This window comes from Notamacropus eugenii, chromosome 6, assembly GCF_028372415.1.
Source record: "Notamacropus eugenii isolate mMacEug1 chromosome 6, mMacEug1.pri_v2, whole genome shotgun sequence".
Classification (NCBI taxonomy): Eukaryota; Metazoa; Chordata; class Mammalia; order Diprotodontia; family Macropodidae; genus Notamacropus; species Notamacropus eugenii.
Window position 1 is genome coordinate 232,560,748 of NC_092877.1, and position 25,245 is coordinate 232,585,992.

Genomic DNA, 25,245 nt, shown 5'->3' on the forward strand with positions numbered 1-25,245 from the left:
CTACCTGCTGCCGGAGCTATGGGAAAGCCCTTCTCCCTTCCTGGCCTACTGATTAAACCCTGTCACTGACCCTTGGGGCCTCTGGGCCGAGGGATCTGAGGACCGGCTACTGAGACTGGAGATTCTGCCCCCAAGGTGTCCTCCTCCCAGAGTCTCATGGCCCCACGCTGCTGCTGGGCCAAGGCTGGGCTGGGCTCCATGCTCGGCTCTGCATCTGGCACAACCGATGTTTCCGTGGACCTTTCAGGTCACTGTGGGCTGGAAATCTCACACTGTTCTCCACTGTTGTTCTCCACTTCTGCTGCTCCAAAATTTGTTGAGAGTCCCTCTCTACAGGTATTTTATGGGCTGTGGGGAGGACCCTGCGTGTGTCTTTCTAGTCCGCCATTTTGGCTCCACCTCCTCACCTTCTTATTTTCTAACAAGTGAGATTTCCTTGTCATCAAAACATTATTGGATGAGTCCTGATGATCAGTTGTCAGTATTGATAGAATACTCAGAAGGTGTACTGCATCTTAAAATAAACAAAGCAACTTTTTATTTAGCTTTTTTAACCACTCCTTTCTTTACCCCAGTCAATAACTCCTCCTGATTTTTTGTTTTGTTTCCTAGGTACTGGGATAAAGAAGTCTTAAAAGCAGAAAAAGAAGCCCGAAAGCCCTCTTTATCTAAAGCAATTATAAAGTGTTACTGGAAATCCTATTTAATTTTGGGAATTTTTACCCTGATTGAGGTGATGTTTCTTATATGTGGGCAGTTTTTTTTAATTTATTACAAAAGAAACGTTAAGCTAAAGATAAGTTAACATTTATATAACTTAGTACATGCTAAGTGCTTTACAGTTATTATCTCATTTACAACAACCTTGAGGTGGGGGGGGTGGAGTTTGGAGGGGATGGTGAGCAGCATGCATTAAGAGGGATGGTTTTGTAAAAGTCAGTTGTGTTTTGACAACTGCTGTGACATGTTCAGATGAAAATATACCAGCTAGAACATTTCTTGCCTTTCATGCACCCTAGGTAAGGGTTTACAGTTGTCATCCCTTTACTTTCCCCCCTACCCCCTCTTCTCCCTCCTTTTCCTTTCTTGTTGTCCAGCAGACATAACATATGCAACTTGACTTAACACAAAACTTCTACAGAGATAGAATTGTTTAATCTGAAAATATGTGCATTTAATTTGAGTCATGTTTAATAAATGTCACTGATTTTACTCTGCTTTATTGTTATATTTTCAGTAATTTCATACTTTTATCTACTTATAGCTACCAAGAGTAGAGTGTAGTTAATAGTCAACTCCACAGTGATACCAAGAATAGCCATGGATAAGTGGTATCAAACTCAAATAGCAGTTAGACCCCTGCATATTGACTTAGAAAACCATAAATCAACATTATCTCTGCTGTATTGTGTTTTTATTTATTTTTGTCAAACATTTCCCAGTTACACTTTAATGTTTCAGGCTGGCCTTGGGTTTGATACATTTGGTGTAGTGCCAAGGGTAGTAGATTTGGTGCAAGAAAAACTGGGTTCAGGTCCTTGCAGCTATTGGGCTTCCTATGTGATTTTTGTCCAAGTCCTTCAACCTCTCTAGAGGTTAGTCTGTCAAATTATCTGTAAAATGAGGGGGTTGGATGATCTTTGACTTCCTTTCCATTTCCCAGTGTTTGCCCGAGGATTTCGAGCAAGTTCTTTGGGATTAGTGCTTAGAATACCCTTAGTTTGTAAATCAGAGGTGTCAGACAAATGACCACATGAGCCAAATGTGGCCCCTAACATTCCTGAATGTGGTCCAAACCAAATTTTAACATGCTGATGTGTTAATAGAAAAAATAAAAAGGTGTGGTTTTCTGTCAGTATTGGAGGACCACAGGGATCTTTATCTAAGGTTCATTCATCCCTCCCCTTTGTGTTTGAGTTTGACAACATGATTGTAGGTCATAGGTAAATATTTGTTAGCTTGATAATCCTGTGTTGCAGAGTTGTCTAAATGTTTTCTCCCTGCATGTATGAATGCAAAGTGTTTTGAGGCACAACTGGGAAGATCATATGTAACACCCTGGTCTGAACTGCTAAGAAGAGGATAAATTAATCATTTAAGATGCTTGGCTTCTCATTTTTTATTCTGATGGGTATGTGTTAGGTCTACTTTGAAATTTGACAGGGACGAGATTGCTGTGTGAACAAACGACATACACCAGACAAAGGTTCCAGTATAATACCAATGTAAATTTGGGGCTCAGGTGGTTTAGGTAATTGTAATTTATAGCAGAAAAGAAACCTTAAATCGGATATTCTTGCCCTATAATCTCTCCAGTTTTTCTATTGTATTCTTCTGGTTTAAAGAAGTTGGAAAGAAATGTTAATCTTCTCAAGATGAGTGTAAGAAGGAGAAGGCCTTTGCTTGGCTTCAAAGGAAGTAATTTTCACCTGTGGTTTTGGAACTTGAACTAGGTTTAAAGTTCAATTGCTAGGGATTAGATTCCTAAACTGTGTGGAGTGGATAGAGCCGTGACTGTGATTGATTAATTAACATCTCACTGGGAGTTTTGTAACTCTACTGCACTTAATGTTTTGGATTAGTCTAGCTGAGGACTGCATGCCTTGTGAAGAATGTTTCCCCTGAGGGCTACACTTCCCAGAACTTTACATTAGTTCATACAGTGTTTGTATGTATGTATTGCATGTACTAATGTAAAATTCTGGTACGTACATATTTTATACACATATGCATATATATGTATATTATATGTGTGTATATAACGTATTCAGTTTCACCATTTTTCTTAAGTACTCTAAAATTGAAAGACTAAAACTAGGACAGTAGCATTCAGGACTGTCAGTTAAATCAGACTACTACTACCTGTGAGTGAATAGGCTGGGTACATTTTCTTGAAGTCAGTTCACTGTATCTGATCTTTAAAGTAGGGATTTCAAAAAAGAAACAATAGATTCCAATTCACTCATACCATTTGTTTGCTCGGGGAGCCCAAAATCTGTGAAACATTTTGGATTATAAATTTATTCATTTATCTTTAGTGATCCAGTTGTTAAAAGGGAGAACCATCACTTCTTCAACATTTATACCTTTTGAAATACCTAATAACAGCCTTTATTATTTCAAGTATCAATCAGTCAGTAAACATTTATTAAGCACTTACTATGTGCTAGGAACTGTGCTAAGTACTGGGGATACAAAAAAAGGCAAAAGACAGTCCCTTCCCTCAAGTAATTTATAGTCTAATGGGGGGAGACATCATACAAACAAATATATGCAAAGCGAGCAATAGACTGGGCACATGGAAAATAATTATCAGAAGGAAAACAGTAGAATTAGGAACTAAGTATCAAAATATTCAACTTCTCTAGTAATAACCTGCAGATTTTAAAAAATATATAAATATTTTAAAGCTTTGTGAAACAGCATAATAATCATGGACTTTATTTTTCCTCCTTTAGGCAAAAATCACTTAGGTAAGGATTCAGAAAAGATATATAATCCAGCCAACATATGTTTGTATACAAAATAGGAAAATATGATGGAGATTTTAAAAGTCTCGATCTGTTCAGAACCCTCACAAGGAAAAGCAGTGAGTTAAGAAAACCTTAAAACGTAGTCAGGAAAATACAGATTTTTTTTCTTTTTATTATGAGCTTAGCTGTCATCCAATACAAACATTTCAGTATACAAAGAAGAAAAAAAAGAGAATTATATATGAAACTGAGAACTTCAGTTAATTATACAATATATTTATATTACTTAAAAAGAGCCAATTCTGAATATAACTTTAAGTCATCATCGACTAGAGACTCTTGCTCTGTTTGAACAAAGATAAGGCACTGTAGCTCCAGGACGATATTCTCAGCACCTATAGTGGCTATGAATACGCAGGTATAATTCTGAATCACAAAATATAACAGATTCTTCACATAGAAGACAGAACCAAAACATCTACTTAAACACCAGAAAGCTGAATCCTAACACCAGAAAGACTAATCCATCATAGCAACAAAGAAATCTATAACACAATAACAACATCATCCCCAAACTTTCCCCCTGCTAGGGCCTTTCCGCAAATGAACACTCACAGCTAGCTGCCTGCTTCTTCTCTTTCCCTTAGCTCTAACGCCTGTGTCCAATTTCCTCTCAGCTCTACTCCACACCTTCCTGCTCCCCCAGTTTGGCAAACTCCTCCCACCGCAGACTCATGTGACTCAGGCTTCCGTGTGAATCAAGCAGGTCCCATGGGCCTGTTAATGGATGGGAAAGGTCTTCCCATTATGCTAAAATACATTAACAATAACAAGCACATAGGCAGTTTATGGTAAACATCAAAGTGACTTTCCTGAATCTCTAGTCAATTTATTGTTTCCAAAGGTGCTCATCATAAAATGGGCACATCTTCATCTTCAGCTTGGTAAGAACAGTGCTTGTCTTAGACTCATTTAGAACAAAAATGATAAAGATTGTACATTCTTTATCCTTCTTTTGATTTGACACAGGATGTGAGGTTGGGATAGGAGAGAGCTATCTCTGGAGCTGACCAAAAGCTAAAGTTCTTGCATTCATAACTTGTCCATAGGGCACCCAGAAATAAGGTCAGGTGATAAAAAAGGCTTTGAGATTTTTAGAGCACCTGTGTATTTTACCCCCAAAGGTGAAAGAATTCTAATTCCAACCTTGAATTACATGAGAAATTTATACTGTGGAAAATAAATAGATGGTCAGAGAGGTTGTATTCTTTGATAGGAGTTAGGGTATCTAAAGGAGTTACTTGATTTTTCTTCCCTTGCCTGCTATAGTTTTCAGGGAAGGATAAACATTTTGTTGTAATAAGAAGACAGACAATTCCCTTCCTCACCTTCTGAGATATTCCAGGTTTCATTCAAGGTTAAACCGAAGAGATGTCTCCAGTACGGCAGCCTGACCTCATTATTTTTACTATTTAGAAAGCTTTCATTGAATTACAAATGTTTTTCTGTCAAATCGCAGGCTGGGTAGGAAAGTCTTCCACTACTGTTTTATCACATTGATCTGTAAAGTTTTCATGCTTTTAATTTTTATTAAGAATGTTTTGTCTGAGACTGGTGGCTTGTAGCCAGTCATCTAGTGACATTACTTACGATTTTCCCCTATAAAAGTTGTTTTGGATGTTGACTGGCCTCTGCAAGGAGACCACAGATAACACAGAGAATCCTGCAATTAGAAGGTATTTCATACAGAGGTCATACAGATTGTCTTCTATCACAAACCGAAGATGTGATCATTCAGCCTTTTCTAGAAGACCTCAGCTAAGGTCCAATGATATTAGAAATGCAGTATTACTGATGTTGCCCAAATTTCACTTTTGGATAGCAGTTTTTTCTTCTCTATTTAGCAGACAAAAACTTGATCACATTGCTTACGTGAGATGAGTGGCCGTGTGTGTGTGTGTGTGTGTGTGTGTGTGCGCGTGCGCACACATGTGCTATACACACACATTCATTCATCCCTAAATGTGCATGTGCACATGTGAATGTACATACACATATATATTCTAAATATGTATTTTATGTGTTTGGATATATATAAGTACCATTTGATACCTTTTTTTTTGCTTAAATAAATTAAAGTCTCAACATGCATTTCTTCTCACTTTTAAATATTCACAGTAGCCAGTCAATATACGTTTATTAAGTGCCCAGTATGGGTTAGTAATGGTGCTAAGCCCAGGAGTTACAATAAAAAAGAAAAAAACCCTTTCTCTGTCAAGAGGCTCACAGCCTAATGGCTAGCATTTTGGGTACCAACAAGTTATATGCAGGATAAATTCACACAGTCAACACTTGCATTAAGAAAGAGGCTACTTTCTGCTTCATTTGAAGACCTGTTCAGTGTGTAAATTGTAGACCACATGTGGAATTAGAGTTTTTCTTTTTATAGATAACTTTGGTCATTCCTCCCATAATAATAGAAGAATCTTTTTATGAATGACCATGCTCATTTTCCACTGGAAGACTTTTGATAGGCCCATTTAATTTCCTTTTATCTTCTTGTCCGTGTGTGATTTAAAATAAAAACAACAAAATAAAAACTAAACATTTATTTAAGATCGCTACTGAGCGGCTGCTTAAAATCTCGTATTTTCAGCACATTTCCAAATGTTTTTAAATAGAATTTTGAATACTTGTGTTTGATTTTTTTCCCCCTTCTAATTTGAATAAAGGAGATAGATGTTAGAGGTCCTGATTTTTTTAATATTGGGTTTGAAATATGAAGTTTGGATCTGAGGTATGGGTTTCTTTTCTGAGGAAGGAGAGGAAGACTGAGTTAGAAGGGGTTGCCAATGTTTTCTTGGGCATAGATGATAGATAGCATGGATTTGTGGTAAAATACTAGAAAGCCTGTGTGGTCCTGGCAGCTTGTAGTCGGTTTGAGTCTAGGTCATAGGCAAGAATTTTTTTTTTTGCCTTGGAGAGCCAAATCTCTTCTCTTTATTTGGGGTCTCTGGTTGTAATTAATATTTCATTTTATTAGAATTTCATATTTATAGTATGTCTAGACTATTGTTAATTTTGACCTGTCAGCTGCTATCTTTTAGTCTGACTTCAGCCCAAAGGGCAACATTCATGCACAGAAATATGAGTAGCAGGTAGATTGTACACAGAATTACAGAATTGGAAGAGACTTCATGGGTCATATAACCAATCCATGCCTGAACACGCAGCACCTCTTTTACAAAATCTCTGACTATTTATCTAGCCCCTATTTGCTGACCTCTCTTGATAGGGATCTCAATTACCTCCTGAGGCATCCTATTTCACTTAATTATTAGGAAGCTTTAACTTGTATTGAACTGAAAACTACCTTTTAGAAACTTTTATTTATTTCTCCCAGTCCTGGCCCTCTGGCACCCAGTAGAACAAGTACTAATCATTCTTCTGTGTCATAGCCCTTCAGATATTTAGGGCAATTAAGTCTCTCTTTTTTTAAAATGCCAGATCTGCCCAGTTCTTCCTACCTGTCCTAGTATGGCATGGTTTCTAGTTCCATCACCATCCATCTTGCCATCCTTGGAATACACTACAGCTTGCTAATAATGAACTTCCAAAAATGTGGTATCTAGAACTGAATGATATAATTCAGGGGTAATCTGACCATGGCAGGATACAAAAATAGTATAACCTCAGTTGTCCTTCAGTGTGAATTTGTTAGTGGGAGTTCACCCTGAAATGTAATATTTAATCAGACTGCTATGTTACTGTAGACTTATGGAGCAAACAATTAGCTAAACGTCTATCCCCCTGTCCTCCCCTCCCCCCAATTCTTCTTTCAGATGGATTGTCTGATCGTACCTACTGAAACCTTCTAACCTTGTGCTCTCCTTGTCTTGTACTAATGCATGGTCTGAACTGGGGGATGCCCTTAGCCAGCCATTCGGTAGCTTATCCTCTTATTCTGAGGTCAGCATAAATTTAACTTAACTGACAAATGAAGCTCAAATTGAAAATGGGAGTGCGAAGGACCTAGGAAGGGCGAGAGAGTGGGTCTCTGCTCATTTAGGACAACTCACTTCCTTCCTTTCCACTCCCATTTCCCCGGTCCTCTGCTGCCTTACATCTCCAAAATCAATAACTAAGAGATTTGCCAATTTTTCAGGCACTGATGGCAATATTTACCCTTCACAATGTCCTTGGAACTACAAAGAACCTACTAGTTCCTAGCCTTTTGTAACTTATATTCCAAACCTCTGATAAAGGTATCATGGACTTCTTAGTGAAACTAGAATTTTTTTCCCCAGGGTAGGAATACATTCAGAACTTGATAAAAGACTTTGTTTAAACGTCCTAATAAAATTAGGCAGTTTTTGGTTTTTTGCCCCCTCTCCGCTAACCACCTCCCCTCTCATGCACGGTGCGAGCGCAGCTGCCCACAACTTTGAAGGCTCTGTGATTCTAGCAGTATGGGTGTACAGCCTCCATATATCCAACTGCATTTCCACCTCCACATTATTTCTGTTGTAAGGGGTGGAAAATGTTATCATTTAGAAGGTGACCTTTTGGTGAGCGCTCTGTACTTGGCTAATTAGGTCCTGTAATCCTACACACATTCATAACCCAACTCTTTTCAATAAGACCATTTGATGAAATGACCCCCGAAGGCTCTTCTTGTTCTAAATCGGTAATTTTACGATCTTCTCAAGCTTCTTCTGTTTTGCTGCATGGCCTTTGAGGAGTCAGTAAACTTCATACCACAATGAATCATGAATCATGATAACATGATTTTTCTCTACCAAAGCAGGAAAAAATTGGTATGTTGGATTCTGTGGTTTACATTTTGCTTAATTACCTGTTCTTTTCTTTTTAGGAAAGCACCAAAGTAGTGCAACCATTATTTTTGGGGAAAATTATTGAATATTTTGAACATTATGATCCCCATGATAAGGTAGCTTTGAATTGGGCCTATGGCTATGCTGGCGCTCTGACCTTCTGCACGCTCGTTTTGGCCATACTGCACCACCTATATTTTTATCATGTACAGCGTGCTGGAATGAAACTTCGAGTAGCCATGTGCCATATGATTTATCGGAAGGTAAGTGAGTTTACGTATTCCATATTTTATGCAATAGTTGGAAGTTGTTTGTATAATATATTATGTTTAAATTGACTTCATATTTAAAAGGATCATCATGAATATTTCTGTAAAACCAAAGAATCATTTGTAAATTTTTAGAATTTGTAAAAATCCTCTACTCTTTCTTATGTTTTTTTTGGAAGTCCAGTTACATTACATCTGTTTCAAGGAAGCTATTGCAGGATATAGTTAGTATATTTCCCATTATCAGGTTAGATCAAACCAAGTTCGACTCTGAGTACTTCTGACCATAGGCTTGCTAGAAGCAAGTTTAAAGTAAATTGTAAGTTATATTTTTGGGTTTAAAGTGAATTGTAAATTATATTTCTGATAATTCTATGCCAATATATGATTCAGTGATATATTTTTTTTTTTTAGTAAAGTCTATGTTTAAAAATGAACCTGGGAAAAGACATTTTAAAACTCACTTGGTTTACAGTGACACAAGAAGCTTATCTATAAAATGAACTAATAGATGTGAAGGTCATTCTCTATCTTTTCGATAATTTTAATGAGTCAGTAGATGGCACGAAATTAATTTTGTGCTTATATTAAAAAAATCAGTGGAGTGTATGGCAACTAGGAGAAATATGGACCTCCACCCCAACATGATCATAGGGGAATTCTCTTGGCAGGGAAATAGATTGTAATTTGATAATGAGATTAATATTTTTAATTGAAAGTCATTTTTCACATTCACCACTTTAAGAAATATTGCCCACTTTAGATATGAGTGATTTAATGTCTTAAACTCTTGATGTGCTTTCGGTATAAGATTTTTGTCCAAATATCTTTTTCATTGTCTGATTATACAATGTAGTAGTAGAATCATAAACATCTAGAATAAAGTTGTAAAGAGATCGAAAATGTCAGCCCTGCACACCTCAGTTTCCAAATCAGGTTCTTATCTGTGTTACAAGGAGGTAATTTCTCAGTCCTGTTCATTGAAAATGATGGCATGGCTACACGCAGCCAGTCTCAATGAGATAGTTAATAGTATTATAACTTGTTTATTGTTTATAGTCTTGGTCACTGATTGAAGCTTATCCCAGATTGTTTGAAAACTTACTATTTGATTTGGGAAATCACTCTTTTCCTCACTTGTTTACTTTTTAAAAAAAAGTCTGATATTAGCAAACACCAACTAAATGAACGTTTACATATATGCAGTAGAACTGGAAAACAAAATTGTACGTGAAACCGAATCTGTTAGGTCTAGCTAGCTTTTCTTTTTTTAAAGTATATGTTGTCTGGCTTATCTGTAATTTTGACCTTCTATTCTCTTTTGTACTTTAAAAATGCTTAAATGACCTTTTCTTTACTTCCCTTTTTTGGGGGAGAGGGAATCCTAATCCAGTTCCCTGTCTGCCTTTAAATTCCCCCATTGAAAAAGAAAGAAAAACAAAACCATGGCAACAAATACTATACATGTCAGCCAATCAATATTTGTTAAATCCCTGCTGTGTTCCTGCACTGTGAGAATACCTCAATCCATACTTGCATAAGGATTGATTACATCATTATAGAGGAGACAGCGAGTGTTTGGGTATAAGGAATAGAAAGACAATACAAATACAAATTAACTAATTAAATACTAGATAGTTTGAGACAGAGCAAGAGCACTGTCAGTTAAGTGAATCTGGAAGGACTTCATGAAGAAGATGGATACGCTGGTACAAAGACGTTTTTTCTTTTCCCTCCATCAGGGCAAAGGGCTTATGTCTGGGAATTACGTTCAAGATGAAGTGGGTAAAATGTGTCATTTTATGCAACAGGCACAGTGACTATTTGAGCAGCTTTGGACAAACCACTTAACTTGATCCTCAGTTTGATTGTATGTAGAATGGAGGTGATTGTACTACAACCTTTCCTGGCTAATTTACAAGATTATTATAAATTAGTATTACAATTTTTATAGATAACTATATAATATGTAATAATATAAATTAGTATAATATATATTATTTAAATAATTAAATTAAATTTTAAAAATTAAAAACTTGAATTAAAATAACATAAATTATATAATAATGTAAATAATTATCATTATTATCTTTCAAGATGTATATAAAATTGGCAAATGGCATCCAAGGGAGGTTGTCTTTAGATCTTGCCTTTTTTCCTGCATGTGAAGAGGCATGATTGATATATACATACATACACACATACTATATATGCGTATGTTTTTATATGTATATGTATATATCAAAATCATTTTTATTTACCTGTATAAAATATATATATATATTCAAAATCAAAATATATATGTGTGTGTGTGTGTATTTTTTTTTTCCTGATGATCCACATTTATGTATATCCAGGTCTGGCCTCTGTAAGTATGAATATGTGACATTCTTTTATCGTTCTGGGTATGCCATAATGACTTAGTAAAGCAGACAAGATAGAGATTGTAGTTCAAGGCCTGGTGAGTTGTTGTTCACCTGTTTTTTTCCTGTTTGCACTAATACCTTGGAAAGTAGTCCTTTAGCCTTTGGGAAATCTGATCAACCTTGACTTAATTTGCTTACTTGAATGTAAGCACCTCCCCAAGGTATTAATTTGCTGGGTAGCTTATCATAACACAATTGTCCCTTTAAGAAGTTGAGAAAATGCTCTCAAAAGTCACTTGAAATACAAGAAACGTGGGAATCCTAAATTTCCCTAAGAGCTAAATTCTTATTTCTAGTAGCATACAGAAAATGGAGAAATAAAATTCTTCGTCATTTCCTACAAGTCAGTCCCTAAGGGCTGAAAACTGATGTCATGGCAAAGCAGAAAGGCTTTTTTCTGTGTTGTGCCTTGGTGTTTGTGACTTTACCTTACAATGCTTACCTTGTCTTAATCCTGATGTCTGGGAAATAATTAAGTTGGATTATATCAACAGAGTAGCAGTTAAATTATTAGTAGTTTGTGGTTTTGAATAGCATCGTGGGAAATGTACCTTGCTAAGCTTATTGAACACATAAGCACATCAAGAGTTCCTTGGCTTTCACCTTCAGTTTTTGATCTATGACTACTTTTGGCTTTTGATCTTTTGCTATTTCTCTACTACCTGTGGGTTGTATAATGAAAAGTTAAATTAGTTTGACTCATACATTTTTCAGATCTCATTTGTTCAGTCATTCAAAGTCCCGGTGATGGGTCTGTAGGAGTTCCCTGAAGCATCTTGCTTGAATCAGTCTTCTTTTGAACGTAGAAGGGGCATTTCTCTTACCAAAAAAGGTGACTTGTAATACCATAGTCAAATCTGCCTTGCGTATTGAAGTATTTACTTCTTTAAATATGAAATTAAAGTGAGTGAAAATGTCAGCAAATGAACCATCACTAATAAAAATGAGGCAGTGACAGTGGCAAAGAAACAGATGAGTAAATTATAAATTAAAAATTTGTTGAGCAAACATAAGTGGTTCATGAATGAAGAACAATGTACTAGGCACTATCAATTTAGTTTGAATTAGTAGTGTTATAGCCCATTCATTTGACTACACATCTTGTATTTGGGATTTATAGAGAGTACAATGAAGGGCATTCTAAGTTTGTGGATTCAGTGAGTTGGGTGCCTGATCCCAATAACATAGGATAGTAATGCCACTCCTATTTTTATAGTTAAGAAATTCGCACACACATATATGTACACATACATACACATATATGTTTATACATGTCCATACACACATACATAATATGCTAAGATACCTTCCACTACTTGGTAGCTTTTTAATTCCCATTTTAGACTCATTTCTTTGAATGAATAAGAAATTTAAACTGTAGCTCATGCAGGGATAACACAATATATACTGTTGTTCATATTTATAAATAATGCATGTATGCATATTATGTGTGAATATACATATATAGGCAAATACATATATGAAAGAAATACCTGACGTGGAAATGGCATAATTCATACGCTCAGTTACCTGGTGGCAGAGCTAGGGTCATCAGAGCTGAGTCTCTTGACTCCTAGTGTTCAGTTCATAGCTGCTTGCCTTGTTAGACTGGTTTGCACAGTTATTACTTTCATTCAGCATGGTTATTTGATAGTGTTTGCAACAATTTTCAGCTAACACTTAACTCGGAGGAGGAAGCAGAGTGGAGCTCACCTGCAGAGCCTGATAAATCGCTAGATTCTCCCCTTCCCAAAACATAAGCATTACTATTCTGGGTAGGGTCAGTTGTTCATCTGGCCTGGTATTTATTCCATCTGTGACAGTGACAGCAAAAGATGGTTTGTTGAAAGCAACATAATTATCCTTCTTAACATCAAAATGAATTAATCAGTAAACATTTATTAAATGATGCATACTTCTGTGGGTCAGATATAGGCCCCTAATTGTCCTCCTGCATCTAGCTTCTGTCCATTTTTGCAAACTTTTTGATGCTATTTTAAGATATCTGAAACATACTTGGAGGTAGCGATTTCTTCTTTTTTGGCGGGGGAGAGGTAAGCAATCAGGGGTAAGTACTTGCCCAGTAACTTCTCAGGTCAGCTTTGAATTCAGGTTTTCCTGACTCCAGAGCCAGTGCTCTATCCCCATTGACACCTTACTGCCCGGAGGTAGGGACTTGTGTAATTTACTGCCTTGTGCAGAGTAGTCCTTTTGTGTGTCATAATTTACCTGTTCCCCTGTCCTGTTTCTAGAATCCTATTATTTGATGAGTAGCTGTTTTTTTTTTTTTTTTTTAGTGGAAAAAAAGAGTAGAAGTCAGAAAACCTGGATCTGAATCTTTACTTTGCAACTTCTATTATCTGTATGACCTTGACCCCTTTTTCTCTCTCTTTGGGCCATAAGTTTCCTCATATCTAAAAAAGGGGGAATTAGACTTTATGTCTGTTCAAACTGATTTGATAGCAGTCATATATATCTCCCACTTGCTTTTTTTTTAAGATAAAGAATCCCCTTTTTTTAAACAAAGAATCTTGTTTTTTGGCCTGTCCTCTCTTCTTGATCTTTGTATCTATCCTTTTCTCATTCTTCTTCTGTCCAGTTTTCCTTGAGATGCTATGTGGGTACACACAGTACACACACTTTTAGATGAAGATAATGTTCTCTATATTGTTTCCACTGCAGTTCAACAGGATGCTGAACAAGTGAAATGGATAGCTTGATTTCATTTTGTCTTAAGTCACCCATGCATGAAACTTGATTAAATTGTACCTTATAACCCTTGTACTGTGGAATTTTCTAATGAGAGCCTAACTATAATGCAAAATGAGAATGAACAATGTTTCGTCCTATCTTAAATCTCTATTTTAAAATCAGTGTTTTATGTTTCCATCCTGGCATGTTTGGTTTTATTCCGTAAACACCACAAAGGAAAGGAGATCTATCTAAAGACAGTTTGTAAAAGTTCCAGATTTCCAAGGGGTTGCTAAAGGAGTTAGAAATTTTAAATTCCTTCAAGCAGCTGAAGGAGACTGTCTTATTATCCTAATGCTTAGGAGGAGAAACTCTATTGAAAAAATTTTTGGTAGAATTCATTCTCTGAAATGGCATTGCTTTCTTACTGCCTTCAGAAGTTTCCTCTGTGGAAAGAAAGCAAGACTGACTTTGAAGGACCTGAAATCTGCAGGAGATTATGTATCTGTACACCATGAAAGACAGTAATCAAGGCGGTGACTCTGAGCTGAAGTAACCATAGCCAGTATTTTTGGAGCAAGTAGAACTTTTTATTAAGTCCAGAAAGGCTGTGACTGCAAGGAAAGGAAGGCAAGGGAGACAAAAGTCATTTTAGCAAAGGATAAAATTATATTTATATTACTGAGGAAGGTGCTGAATTGTACCTTAAATTCTCTTTTTAAAAGCGTTTTTTATTATCTTTAACATAGATCTTGCCACTTTAATTTTTTTAAATAAAATGTTTTATTTGTTAAAAATATTTTATTTATTTTAAGAAACAGCTGTCAAATTATGTTTTAAACAGGTAAACAAGCACCTTACAGCTTATCCCCACTAATTCAGATCTTGCATTTAAGAAACTTTCCACTACTTGGTGATTTTTTTTCTTCAGTTTTAGATTTAATTCTTTGAATGAATAAGAAATTTAGACTATAACTCATATGGTGATAATATAAAATTCAGTTTTTAGTCTCTAGTATTATAGGCCAGGCGGCTTTCCCAGAAACATAGGCTGCACCAGGTATTCAAAGTTTATATGGATTGTTCATTCATAAAATAAACAGTGAAATTTAGAATATTAGCTATTATTATTGATATTCAGATATAATCATTGGAGGCAGCTAGATGGCTCAGTGTATAGAGTATTGGGCCTGAAATAGGAAAACCTGAGTTTAAATCTGGCCTCAGGCACTGATTAGCTGTTTGATCCTGGGCAACTCACTTAACTTCTGCTTGCCTTAATGTACTGGAGAAGGAAATGGCAAACCACTTCTGTATCTTTGCCAAGAAAACCCCATGGACAGTACTGGTATGATGTGCTCCACAGGGTCCAGAAGAGTCAGACACGACTAAATGACTCTTAAGTGACTGAATAGCAAAAGTAATTATTCATTTCCAAAGTCACCAGTGAAATCATTCCTGTCCTCAAAGAGCTTGTGGTTCATATATATGTCTAGGAAATGTATAATAAGCATCACATAAATAGCATAAATTAAATATTATAGTTCAGAAGAGGGCGGGTTCATTTTTGGTTGGGTGGTTAGGAAGGGCATGAAGGCTATGAAGAATGTATGGGATTTTTTTTGTAGTTGAAAATGGGGGTGGAAGGAGAGCAAAGGGAATGCATCCTAGACACCAAGAAGACTATGAGTGAAGGGTGGGCAAGTAGAAGAACACAATGGATCTTCATATAGTTATGGAAAGTGGAAAAATAATACAGGATAGTCAAGAGTACAGAATATATTGGGGTTGTGGGAGATAAGGTTGGAAAGGTAGATTGGAGCAAGATTGGAAGGTCTTGAAAGCCAGGGGAAGCTGTTTTACCTTAATTTGCTATGTAAAGAGGAGCCATTGAAAAAAATTTTATTAGAAAAATGAGATGTAAGAGTGATTCTTTAGGAAAGATTCATCCAGTAGTCATGTCAGATGGATTGGAAAAAAGAACATGGAGGCTTTTGACCTCAGGAAGTCAAAACGGTCTTAACTAAAATGGTAGCTGTAAGAATGAGAAATATATCATAAAGAGTGCTATGAATTCTTCATGAAATTTTCTTTATCTTGAATATCTGATTGTTATGAGTTCGGGGTTTTTTTGAAAATGTAGGTTGTAATTCAATTTTAGAAACAGAAAGTTGCCCCATTTTGTCCACTGCAGTTGAGTTGTTTGCAAGCAAAAGCAAATACTTTACTTATGTTAGGATGATGAATATGTTGTGCTTTTAATTGGTTGTAAAATTCATGCCAGATGGAGAAAGTAAGACTAGAAAGAAGTGCCCAAAGGAATTAGAAAGAAAGGTGCTGTCAGAAAGGCTTATTTCAGGTAGGAACCCACAAATCCAGTCAGTCATTGAGCATTCAGTTCAAACTTTGGCACTTCTTAAGGTAAAAAGAAAATTATTTCTAATAGTCTTAATAAATTTGCATTATTAAATTTTGCTTCTTATAGTTTTGAGAGTGTATTGAATCTCTTTAGATAATTCATTTAATAACTCTATGGAATTGCGTAGTCCAGATAGATTTATTCATTGTTTGATGTGAGGCAGCTTGGGGTAATGAATCCAGCCCTGCACAGCTACGTTTCAGTTGTACCTGAGGCATTACTAGCTGAGTCATCCATCTTGGAATATCTTAGCCTCGGTTCCTCATCAGCAAAATGGATATAATACTTAAATTGCACTACTTATTATCTTGTAGCATTCTTCAAAGTACTAAAAAATAAAAACAAAACCTGTGAATTGTTATTATTCATGATTTGGAAAATTAAAGCCTGGCATGAAATCACACTGTTGTGTGTAGGTGTGTAACCTTACACAGACTTCTTTTCATCTGTTGTGAAGCAACACATACCTTTCCAGTCTGTGGTGTTAGGAAGGTTTGCACCCAAGGTGATTGTGATTGAGGGACAATGTTTTTGCTCCTGTGAGAACATTATTCCTGAAGACTTAGTATTTTATGTTGACTGATAAACCCCAAAGATTATTAAGAACTCACAAAATCCTTAGCAGCTGTAGAATATTTTAATAAAAACGTTTTCTTTTAATTGAAGATTTTCTTAAAGAAAGGAATATGTCCATTTTAGAAATGAACAACAACAAATATATTGATGGTACATGATAAAAGCATCCAATTGTTGGGTATTTGCCATAGTTATTTTGCTAAGTGTGAGGGATACAAAATTTTTTTTAAAAATCCCTGCTTTCAAAGAGTTTGCATTCTAATAAGGGAAGATGGCCCATATAGGGGAGAAGTGAGCACAGTAGGGAGTTTTGTTAGGGGGGGCAGTAGAAAGAGGGTAAACATGGCTGGCTGGCTAGAATGTGAAGCTGTCTTTCTCCCCACCAGAAGCAAAATTGTCCATGGGTTGACTGGTTTTAGTGGACTGTCTGGTCAGGGATTGAGATCTATGTCCTGTGCTGACTGCCCAGAATCTCTGTTTAAAAACTTACTTTTTTAGAGAGGTCCCTAGTGCATACCTGAAAGCCAGAAGTTCTTGTTCATTGATGTTTTCAAACCTTTCCCTCTTTTTGTATCTTCCCTTTGGGATCCTTTAAAACAATTGACTCAGTTTTTTTTCTTTCTTTCCTCTTCTTCTGTGTTTAAAGAATTGTTGGCCTCAGCTGCCATTATTGTTGCAGTCTTCTATGCTATAGGGAGCCAGAGAACAGGCTTGAGATAGAATATTAAGGTTTCTGGAAGGTAAGAGGAGGAATGATTTAGGTTTTTTTGTTTTTTGCCCCCAAATTTGTATATTTCTTTTTTTTCACTTTTCAACATTCACTTCTGTAAGTTTTAAATTTTATCCTCCTCCTCCACTTTCCCTTTCCAAGATGGCATGCAATCTTTTATGGGATCTCCACATACATTCCCATTAAATACATTTTCACATTAGTCATGTTGCCCAGAAGAATTATATCAAATGGGAGAAACCATGGGAAAAACAAAACAAAACGTAACAAAAGAGAAAATAGTCTGCTTTGGAATGATTAAGGTTTAAAACATCTGAGAAAAATGGTCCTTTGTTGCCCTTGGGTTGGGAAATGTACTGTCATTAGAAGTAAGTAACCCTGTGAGTGTTTTTTTTTCCTAGCCCCTTTAAAATTGTATGCAAGAAAAATAGGCAGAATTGTTTTTGGTAAGATTTAATATCTTATTAACTAGATTCTTGCCTTCTAATTTGTCATATTATTTCACAATATTCTTCCAAACTTTAAAAGCCTTAATAAGAATTTACAAAGGGGAAGGAGAAATTGGACTTGTTTTATATGGTGTATGTGTATACCACTTCAGTAGCTTTGTTAGACACCAGATATTTGAATTTTAAAAATTCTGGAAATGGAAAGCTACATTTTTACATTCTACAAAGTGTTCCATTTTTGGCTTGAATTCTCTAGAATAGTGTCAAAGCCTTAAGGAAGTTTTTGCCTCTGTTGTTTTTCTGACTGCAAGCTAGCCATATACATTCATGAACAAAACAATTAAAGATTTTGTTAGATCAATTTTAAATGCAGCTGTGGTTGTTTCCTGTACAAGAGAGGGCTGAATTTTTTAGTGACTAGTTGAGAGGATTATTATTTAAATAAATACATGTGTGTATGTGTATATTAGAGGTTTTTTTCGTTATAATCTTAAGGAATAATTTGTTTTGAGGTTTGTCTTCCATATGTAATTCTTCCTCATCCCTGCTTGTCTAAATCCTTACATATATGTGTGTATGTGTATAAACACATGTGTGTACATGTGTGTATATACACACATGTACACACACATGCATGCATGCATATGCAAATCCACCTCCCTCTATAGAATATAAGTTCTTTGATGACAAGGATTGTTGCTTAATTTTTGTATTCCCATGGTATCTGTCACCTAGCTTTTCATTCATCCATTCATTCATTTTCTGTTTCAGGTATCATACCCTCCATGAAGCTTTCCCTGATCCATTAACTGAAAGTAATCACTCCATTAAATTCTCCTGAAGCATTTTTTGTCAGAATTCTCTTTTACTCCTTGACAATACCAAAAATTTAATTCCTCATATTGGGATTCCCAACGTTCTATCCCATATTGTAAATTGCAAGCTTGTTAGGAGGGAATTTTTTTTTATAATTGAATTCATAGCATTTAGCATAGTACGTTACATAAAGGTGGAGCATCATGTTGTTGAAATATCTCCCTGAGCTTCATTCTTTCTTCTCATTTGAAGATAATTTTCACTACCACCCCCTTTTCTTTTCTTTATCCCGTCATTTGTCTAGCCCACAGATTCTGATTCTGTTTAGGACTGACGCTGGTTTCCTCACTTTATTAGTTTGACTCATCTCCCAAGGACTATGGAAACTAGTCTGACTCATTTTCTGAAATAATTACCAAGAATATTCAATGAGGTGGAAAGAGAAGGAAGGAGAATTTGGATTATCTGAGGGCCCTCCTTTCACAAACATTGATTAATTGCAGTAGATTAAATGGTTGATCTTTTGGAAACAAGGTAGGGCAGTGCCATCAACCAGAAAAATTTTAAAAACAATTTTCTGCCTTAGGTAAATAATAGCTTCCTTTATATACAGATTACCTGGCAGCCATGGATACCGTGTTAACAAGAGAAAAGTAGAAATAAGACCCAGGAAGTAGTAGCAGTGTAGGCTTGTTTAGCATAGGAATGAACTGCCCTAATTATCTTAATAGACCTTAAGGTGCCTTCTTCAGGAAGCTAGTCTTTCTCACCCTTACTGCCTTTCCCTTTGAGACCCCTCCCAATTTATCCTGTATGGTATGTATACATATACATATACACACGTATATTTGTGTGTAGGTATGTATAGATAGATTTTATAATTTAATTTATAGAGATTGTTTGCATATAAATGTTTTTGTGTATATATGTATGTGTTCATATCTATATAGATAAAGATGAATATGCATACATATACATACATATATGTGTGTGTGTGTGTGTGTGTGTGTGTGTGTGTGTATATATATATGTATGTATAAAACTAGAGAGTGCCAGTGATCAGTGTAGCTCCTGGTACTACATAGTAGGTACTTCATAAGTACTAGCTAACTGACTGACCTAAGGGCATCACTGTCTTACAAACTGAGATTCATAATATTCCTCAGTCATCAAGAAAATTTTAAATTATGAATCAGGAGAGACCAGGGTTAGAATCTGCCCCCTTAAAACTTAATAGCTGTATGAAACCATGGACAGGTCACTTATCATTTGTGAGACTCAGTTTCCTGATGTGTAAGATAGGCTATATTTTAAGATGTGCAATATACATGTAAAATATATGTGTGTGTATGTGTGTGTGTGCGTGCGCACATGTGCACGCATGCTGTAATTTAATAGCAGCTTCATAGGGGAATTATGTATATCAAATAAGGCATAGGCCTTGTTTTTCTTCCTTACCTTGCTTCTTTGGGCCTGTTTCTTCTTCAAGATAAGGGGGTTGGGACTAGTGGCCCTTTAACATACCCTCCAACTCTAAATCTTTAATATTAGGATATATACTTCAATTGAGAATACAAATTTACTCTGTGTCTCCAGAGAACTTAAACTAGGCTCCTGATGACCTGTCTGTGAATATTGTTTTCCTTGTCTTACTTATATATGACAGAATCTGGCAGTGTAGAAGGAACCAGTTAGATATTGTAGCTTTTGGGTGGTAGGGAGTTTTAGTGAGAAGAGTGGAGCCTTCGTTGTACCAGTGTTCCTTTCTTACCTGAGTCTACATGACAGTGGTGGGGTAAAAGGAATTAGAGGCTGAGAAGGCCCATTTTGGGGAAAGTGAGGGATGCAGTGAATTTGTCTACTGGTCTAGCTAAGCAGGGCAACAACAGGTGGGGGAGGAAGGGAAGACTGTTGACAGATTTAAGTTCTGTGGACCAGTGTCCCTTCTAAATGATTCAGACAATGGAGAGTTAATTTGGTGTAGCATTTTGCATAATTATAAAATGTTCATATAAAAGTGGAAATAAGATACATAAAGTAATGAAAAATGACCATCTGTAGGTAAAGAACCCTTGTAAAGAAATTTTAAAACCAATATACATCTATTGTACATTCTTTTCCTCATAGAACGTAAGCTTATCAGGGCAGGGACTATGTATTTTTTTATTTTGTACCTCTATTACTGAACACAGAGAAGGATGGACACAGTAGGTCCATAATAAATATTATTAAAGGAATGAACAAAAATCTTGCTTTGTCACATGGTGAATCAATGTATTTCAGAACATTTTACATAAATACTTGGTGATGAGAAGGTCATGAGATGCCCAAGTCTTCAGCAGTCAATGGCCATGACTGTTGCTGTTTCCAGCTTCCTTCCTCCCTAGGACTCCCTGCCAAGTCTGGGAGTCTGAGCCTACTCTAGCGTTCAAGTCACCCAGAATTATAAGCTCATCTTCTTTTGGCACATTGATGCTAAGAGTCTTCCAGTTCTTCATAAAATTCCTCATCAGGATTTGTCGTGGTGAGAGCATAAGCACTGATGATGGTGGTGTGACATTTTCCTGCAAGTGGCAGTCATGTTGTCATGGACCTATAATTCACTCCTTTTGGCAGGCATACCAGCTTGCTGACTAGATTAGTTTTGATTGCAAAACTGTACCAGCTTCCCGACGCTCCGCTTCATTGCAGTCACTCCAGGAAAACATATATCTAGCTCCAGCTTCAGTAAGCTGGCCTTCATTTGCCAGCCTTGTTTCACTTAGGGCTGCTATTTGGTTGCAATACCTGTTGAGTTCTCTTACAACAAGAGCTGTTTGTCTTTCAGGTCTGCTGGATTTTGTGTTGTCTATAAGTGTGTACACATTCCATGTCCTGATTGTAAGTGGAATCGTCTCTGCAGAAGTTTTTATATATTTTTTGTGTTTCAACCATAGAGTGGGTTCCTACTCTGCTGCAGCAATCAGGCCAGGGTTTGGTAAGCAGACAATTTTTAGGGTACCTTTTCTAGCCCCCTTCCTCACATGAGGAGGTGTGAACAGTGCAATCCTTAAAAGGCTGCTCAGACACCCAGGGGGCAGATGAATCCCACTACTGCTTCCAATAAGAAATGACCCTATGACCTGGGCCACCTATGTGCAGGATTGTGACTACAGCTCCCAGTGTTTCTGCACCTGCTGCTTCACCACTTGCCTGTTGCCACATGACTTTGAGATAGGGGTGATGTCTTTTATTTGTGCATAAATTGGATTTAAGTGAGGCAAAGTTTCATGGAAGTCATCTGCTTCACTCTCTCCTCCATAGTCATCACAGTCCAGTGGCAGAACAGAATCAAGACTACTGGTGATGGCTCAAGATGCAGGGGATGACCTTGGCATCTGATGTCTGACCAAGCCCTAAGCGCTTCATGGTACCTGCTTCATCTGCCTTCATGACTGTTGGAAGAAATTATTCTCATCCACCCATTCCACTAGGTAAAGTCTTCACATGCGTGGGGTGTACACCCTCCTAACTCACCAGTGGGTTTGAGACCCCTTGGTTTAGCCCATCTGCTGAAATGGTTTACCAGGGTGTGGCCACCACGCATGGAGTGCTTCTTGAAGCCGCAGGTGAGAGTTGGGTGGAACAGGTGGATGCATCCATACGTGGAACCATCAGTTACAGCAAATGGAGAAGTTTTGAATACTTACCTTGGTAGTGTACTTTCCAGAGATGCACACCTTGATCATGAGGTTGACACACACATTGCCAGAGCTAGCTCAGTGTGTGGAAGGCTCCAAAGGAAAGTATGGGAGAGAAGAGGTATTAAGACTGATTACCAGATTGAAGGTCTGCAGAGCTTTTGTGCCGACCTCATTGTTGTATGCCTGTGAAACCTGGACATATACAATCGCCATGCCAGGAAACTGACTCGCTTCCATCTGAATTGTCTTAGGAAGATTCTGAAGATCACTTGGCAGGATAAGGGACCAGACTCTGAGGTCTTTACGCGAAGTAAAATGATGCCAAGCATTCAAACTCTGCTTCAGAGAGCACAACTCTGATGGGCTGGCCATGTTGTTCAAATAAGATGTACGCTTGCCAAAAAGACTTTTATGGAGAACTCACACATTGCAAGCGTTCGCATGGTGGTCAGAAGAAGTGATACAGGGACACTCTAAAGGTGTTGCTTAAGAACTTTGGAATTGATTGTGTGACATGGGAGACGCTGGCACAGGACCGCTCAGCATAGCGTGCCCATATCAGAGAAGGCGCTGTGATCTATGAGCAAAGCAGAATTGAGACAGCTCAAAGGAAATGCAGGATATTCAAATTTAGAGTGTCCACCACGGATGTGTTCACACAAACTATCTGCCCAGGTTGTGGTAGAGCATTCTGAGCTCATTCACAGTTGGTCATACTGAAACTTGACTCTAGCACAGTGATGTCATTTTGGTCCTTTTTGAGAAGGAAAGACAACAACCAACCAATATAAATACTTGTATCCCTTATACTAATATGGGATTGTTAATGGTATTTAAAGGAAGGTATGACTGAAAAAACCTGCAATTTTATGTGAAAGCTTATTCTTTGATTAGGAAGACACTTTCTGTCATCTGATGACCGCAGCAGTAGGTAGCTGTGTGGATTCCCAGGAACTTGGAACTGTGTCTAGAAACTTTTCTTTCACATATTATTAAAAATTAATTTCTTCTTCTTGCTGTTTTGTGATCACTTTGCTTTATTCTGTTGTTTAGCAGCTACTTTGTAGTATCTTGCGGTTATCTCTTCGTGTTACATACATATAGTCTGGTTAGTGAAACTGAGGTGTGTGGTTTTTCTTTTTGGCATTGATAGTCTGTTAGTGGTGAGCCAGAAGTGGCATGTGATAGCTTATGTGATTAATTATGGCACTTTTCTTTTATCCCTTCAACCAAAAATAGTAACTACCCTGTGCTTCCATAGCATTCTTAGATAGCCTCTTATGAAAGCAGGAACTGTTTGAAACTCTCAAGAAATCAGACAAGAATTTAGATGGTAGGTCAATTTGTCAAGTGTTGCCAATGTCGAGTACAATCACTTCTCTGTGGTTTTTCTCTATTATGTGAGGTAACCAAAAAGAACATCAAGAGAAATTGCTATAATGGGTCCATATGACAGAGGGACTGGGTAACTGGAATATTTCTTCACCTAGTGTTTATCAGCACACTTTATATAATATACTACTTGGTGTAGTAGAAAGAAAGCTAGACTTAGAATCAGGAAAGACTTGGGATCAAATTCTGCCTCTTACCACTTCAGCAGTTTTTGGACCATGGACCTCTCTGAACCTCAGTTTCCTTTCTTGTAAAAAGTGTACAATAAATATTTACCCCATAGCATGTTTTGATGCTATTAAAGGGCTTTAAAAAATCTTAAGTGTTATGTCAGTGATAATGGTGGTGATGATGATGAATATGGTGATGTTTCTTTGAGCTCTTTTTATAATGGATAGGTTTTCTTGATGTTGACTGGTTCAAGTTTTTTTTTTTTTTTTTTCCCAATTTTTAATCTTTGTGCTAATTTCAGATTAATTTCCCCATGAATTCTTGTCTTTGTTTACAGAGGAAAGGCATGAGAAGATAACGGTTTTGAATAAAGCCATAAGTGTTTGTAGGAACAGAAAAAAAGTGAATTACAAATAAAGCTAGTTGGGTTTTCAGAGCCATGGGTCTGTCTATAAATGTTTGAGCCTTTGGGAGCCAATAAGGTGTAATAGAGTAGGAAAACTTGCGTTTGAGTCCTGGATAGGCCAGTCATTCATTACCTGTATGGTCCTGGACATAAATCATTCAAGTCATTCAACCTTCTGGGCTTCAGTATGTCCCCATTAAAGGGTTGATAGTAATGCTTTAACTCCATAAATGTAGAGTTTTTGTGACTTTTATATCGGTATCACCTTTGATTCTGAGCAGACTTATAAAATATAATGTTACCTCTGTTTCCATTTGACAGACAAGAGCACTGACATCTAGCAAAGTGTATTGAGTCGTATGAGTAAATCTAGAACCTTGACCAGAATTCAGGTTTCTAATTTTAGTTACAGTGGGGGAGGAGTTGTGTTGGCACACTGTGCCTGGCACTGTACCTCCCATGCGGTAGGAGCTAATTGTTTATTAAATTGAATCTAGTCAGCTCAGTTTTCATCAGGTTAAATATGTGATATTGGTAGGTAAACTTGTTCTTTTCATTGGAAATTATTTTTGACTGCAAAAATGTATAATTGGTGGTAGTTCTTCAGTTAAGGAAATTTTTTTAAAATTCGAAGTATTAGGATTGAAAAAATATACATGTTAAGGAAACCACCGTGTGTGATTTATTGTTCCTGTGTGATTATTTATTTTGCTTTTTCTGATCATTTTGTCACCTTTGGCATTTTGTAGAAATCACATCTTAAATGTGTAGAGTTATCAAGTATGGGACAATTACACCCAAATAAAGAAATAATAATGGCAACATTTAAATAGTACTTCCCATGTGCCAGTCACTGTGTGAAGCACTTCACAATCATTATATCATTTGATCCTCACAATAAGGAAGTGG

The 25,245-nt window shown here is 36.8% G+C and overlaps 1 protein-coding gene across 4 annotated transcripts in view; it reads left to right on the plus strand.

The window, feature by feature from the left end:
• ABCC4 (ATP binding cassette subfamily C member 4 (PEL blood group)) overlaps positions 1–25,245 on the plus strand; it is a 274,791-nt gene that overhangs the window by 54,885 nt on the left and 194,661 nt on the right. For all 4 annotated transcript variants that reach the window (XM_072622112.1, XM_072622110.1, XM_072622113.1 and 1 more), the window contains exons 3-4: positions 613–733; positions 8,347–8,571. In XM_072622112.1, the coding sequence (XP_072478213.1) occupies positions 613–733; positions 8,347–8,571 (346 nt within the window). The remainder of the gene's footprint in view (positions 1–612; positions 734–8,346; positions 8,572–25,245) is intronic.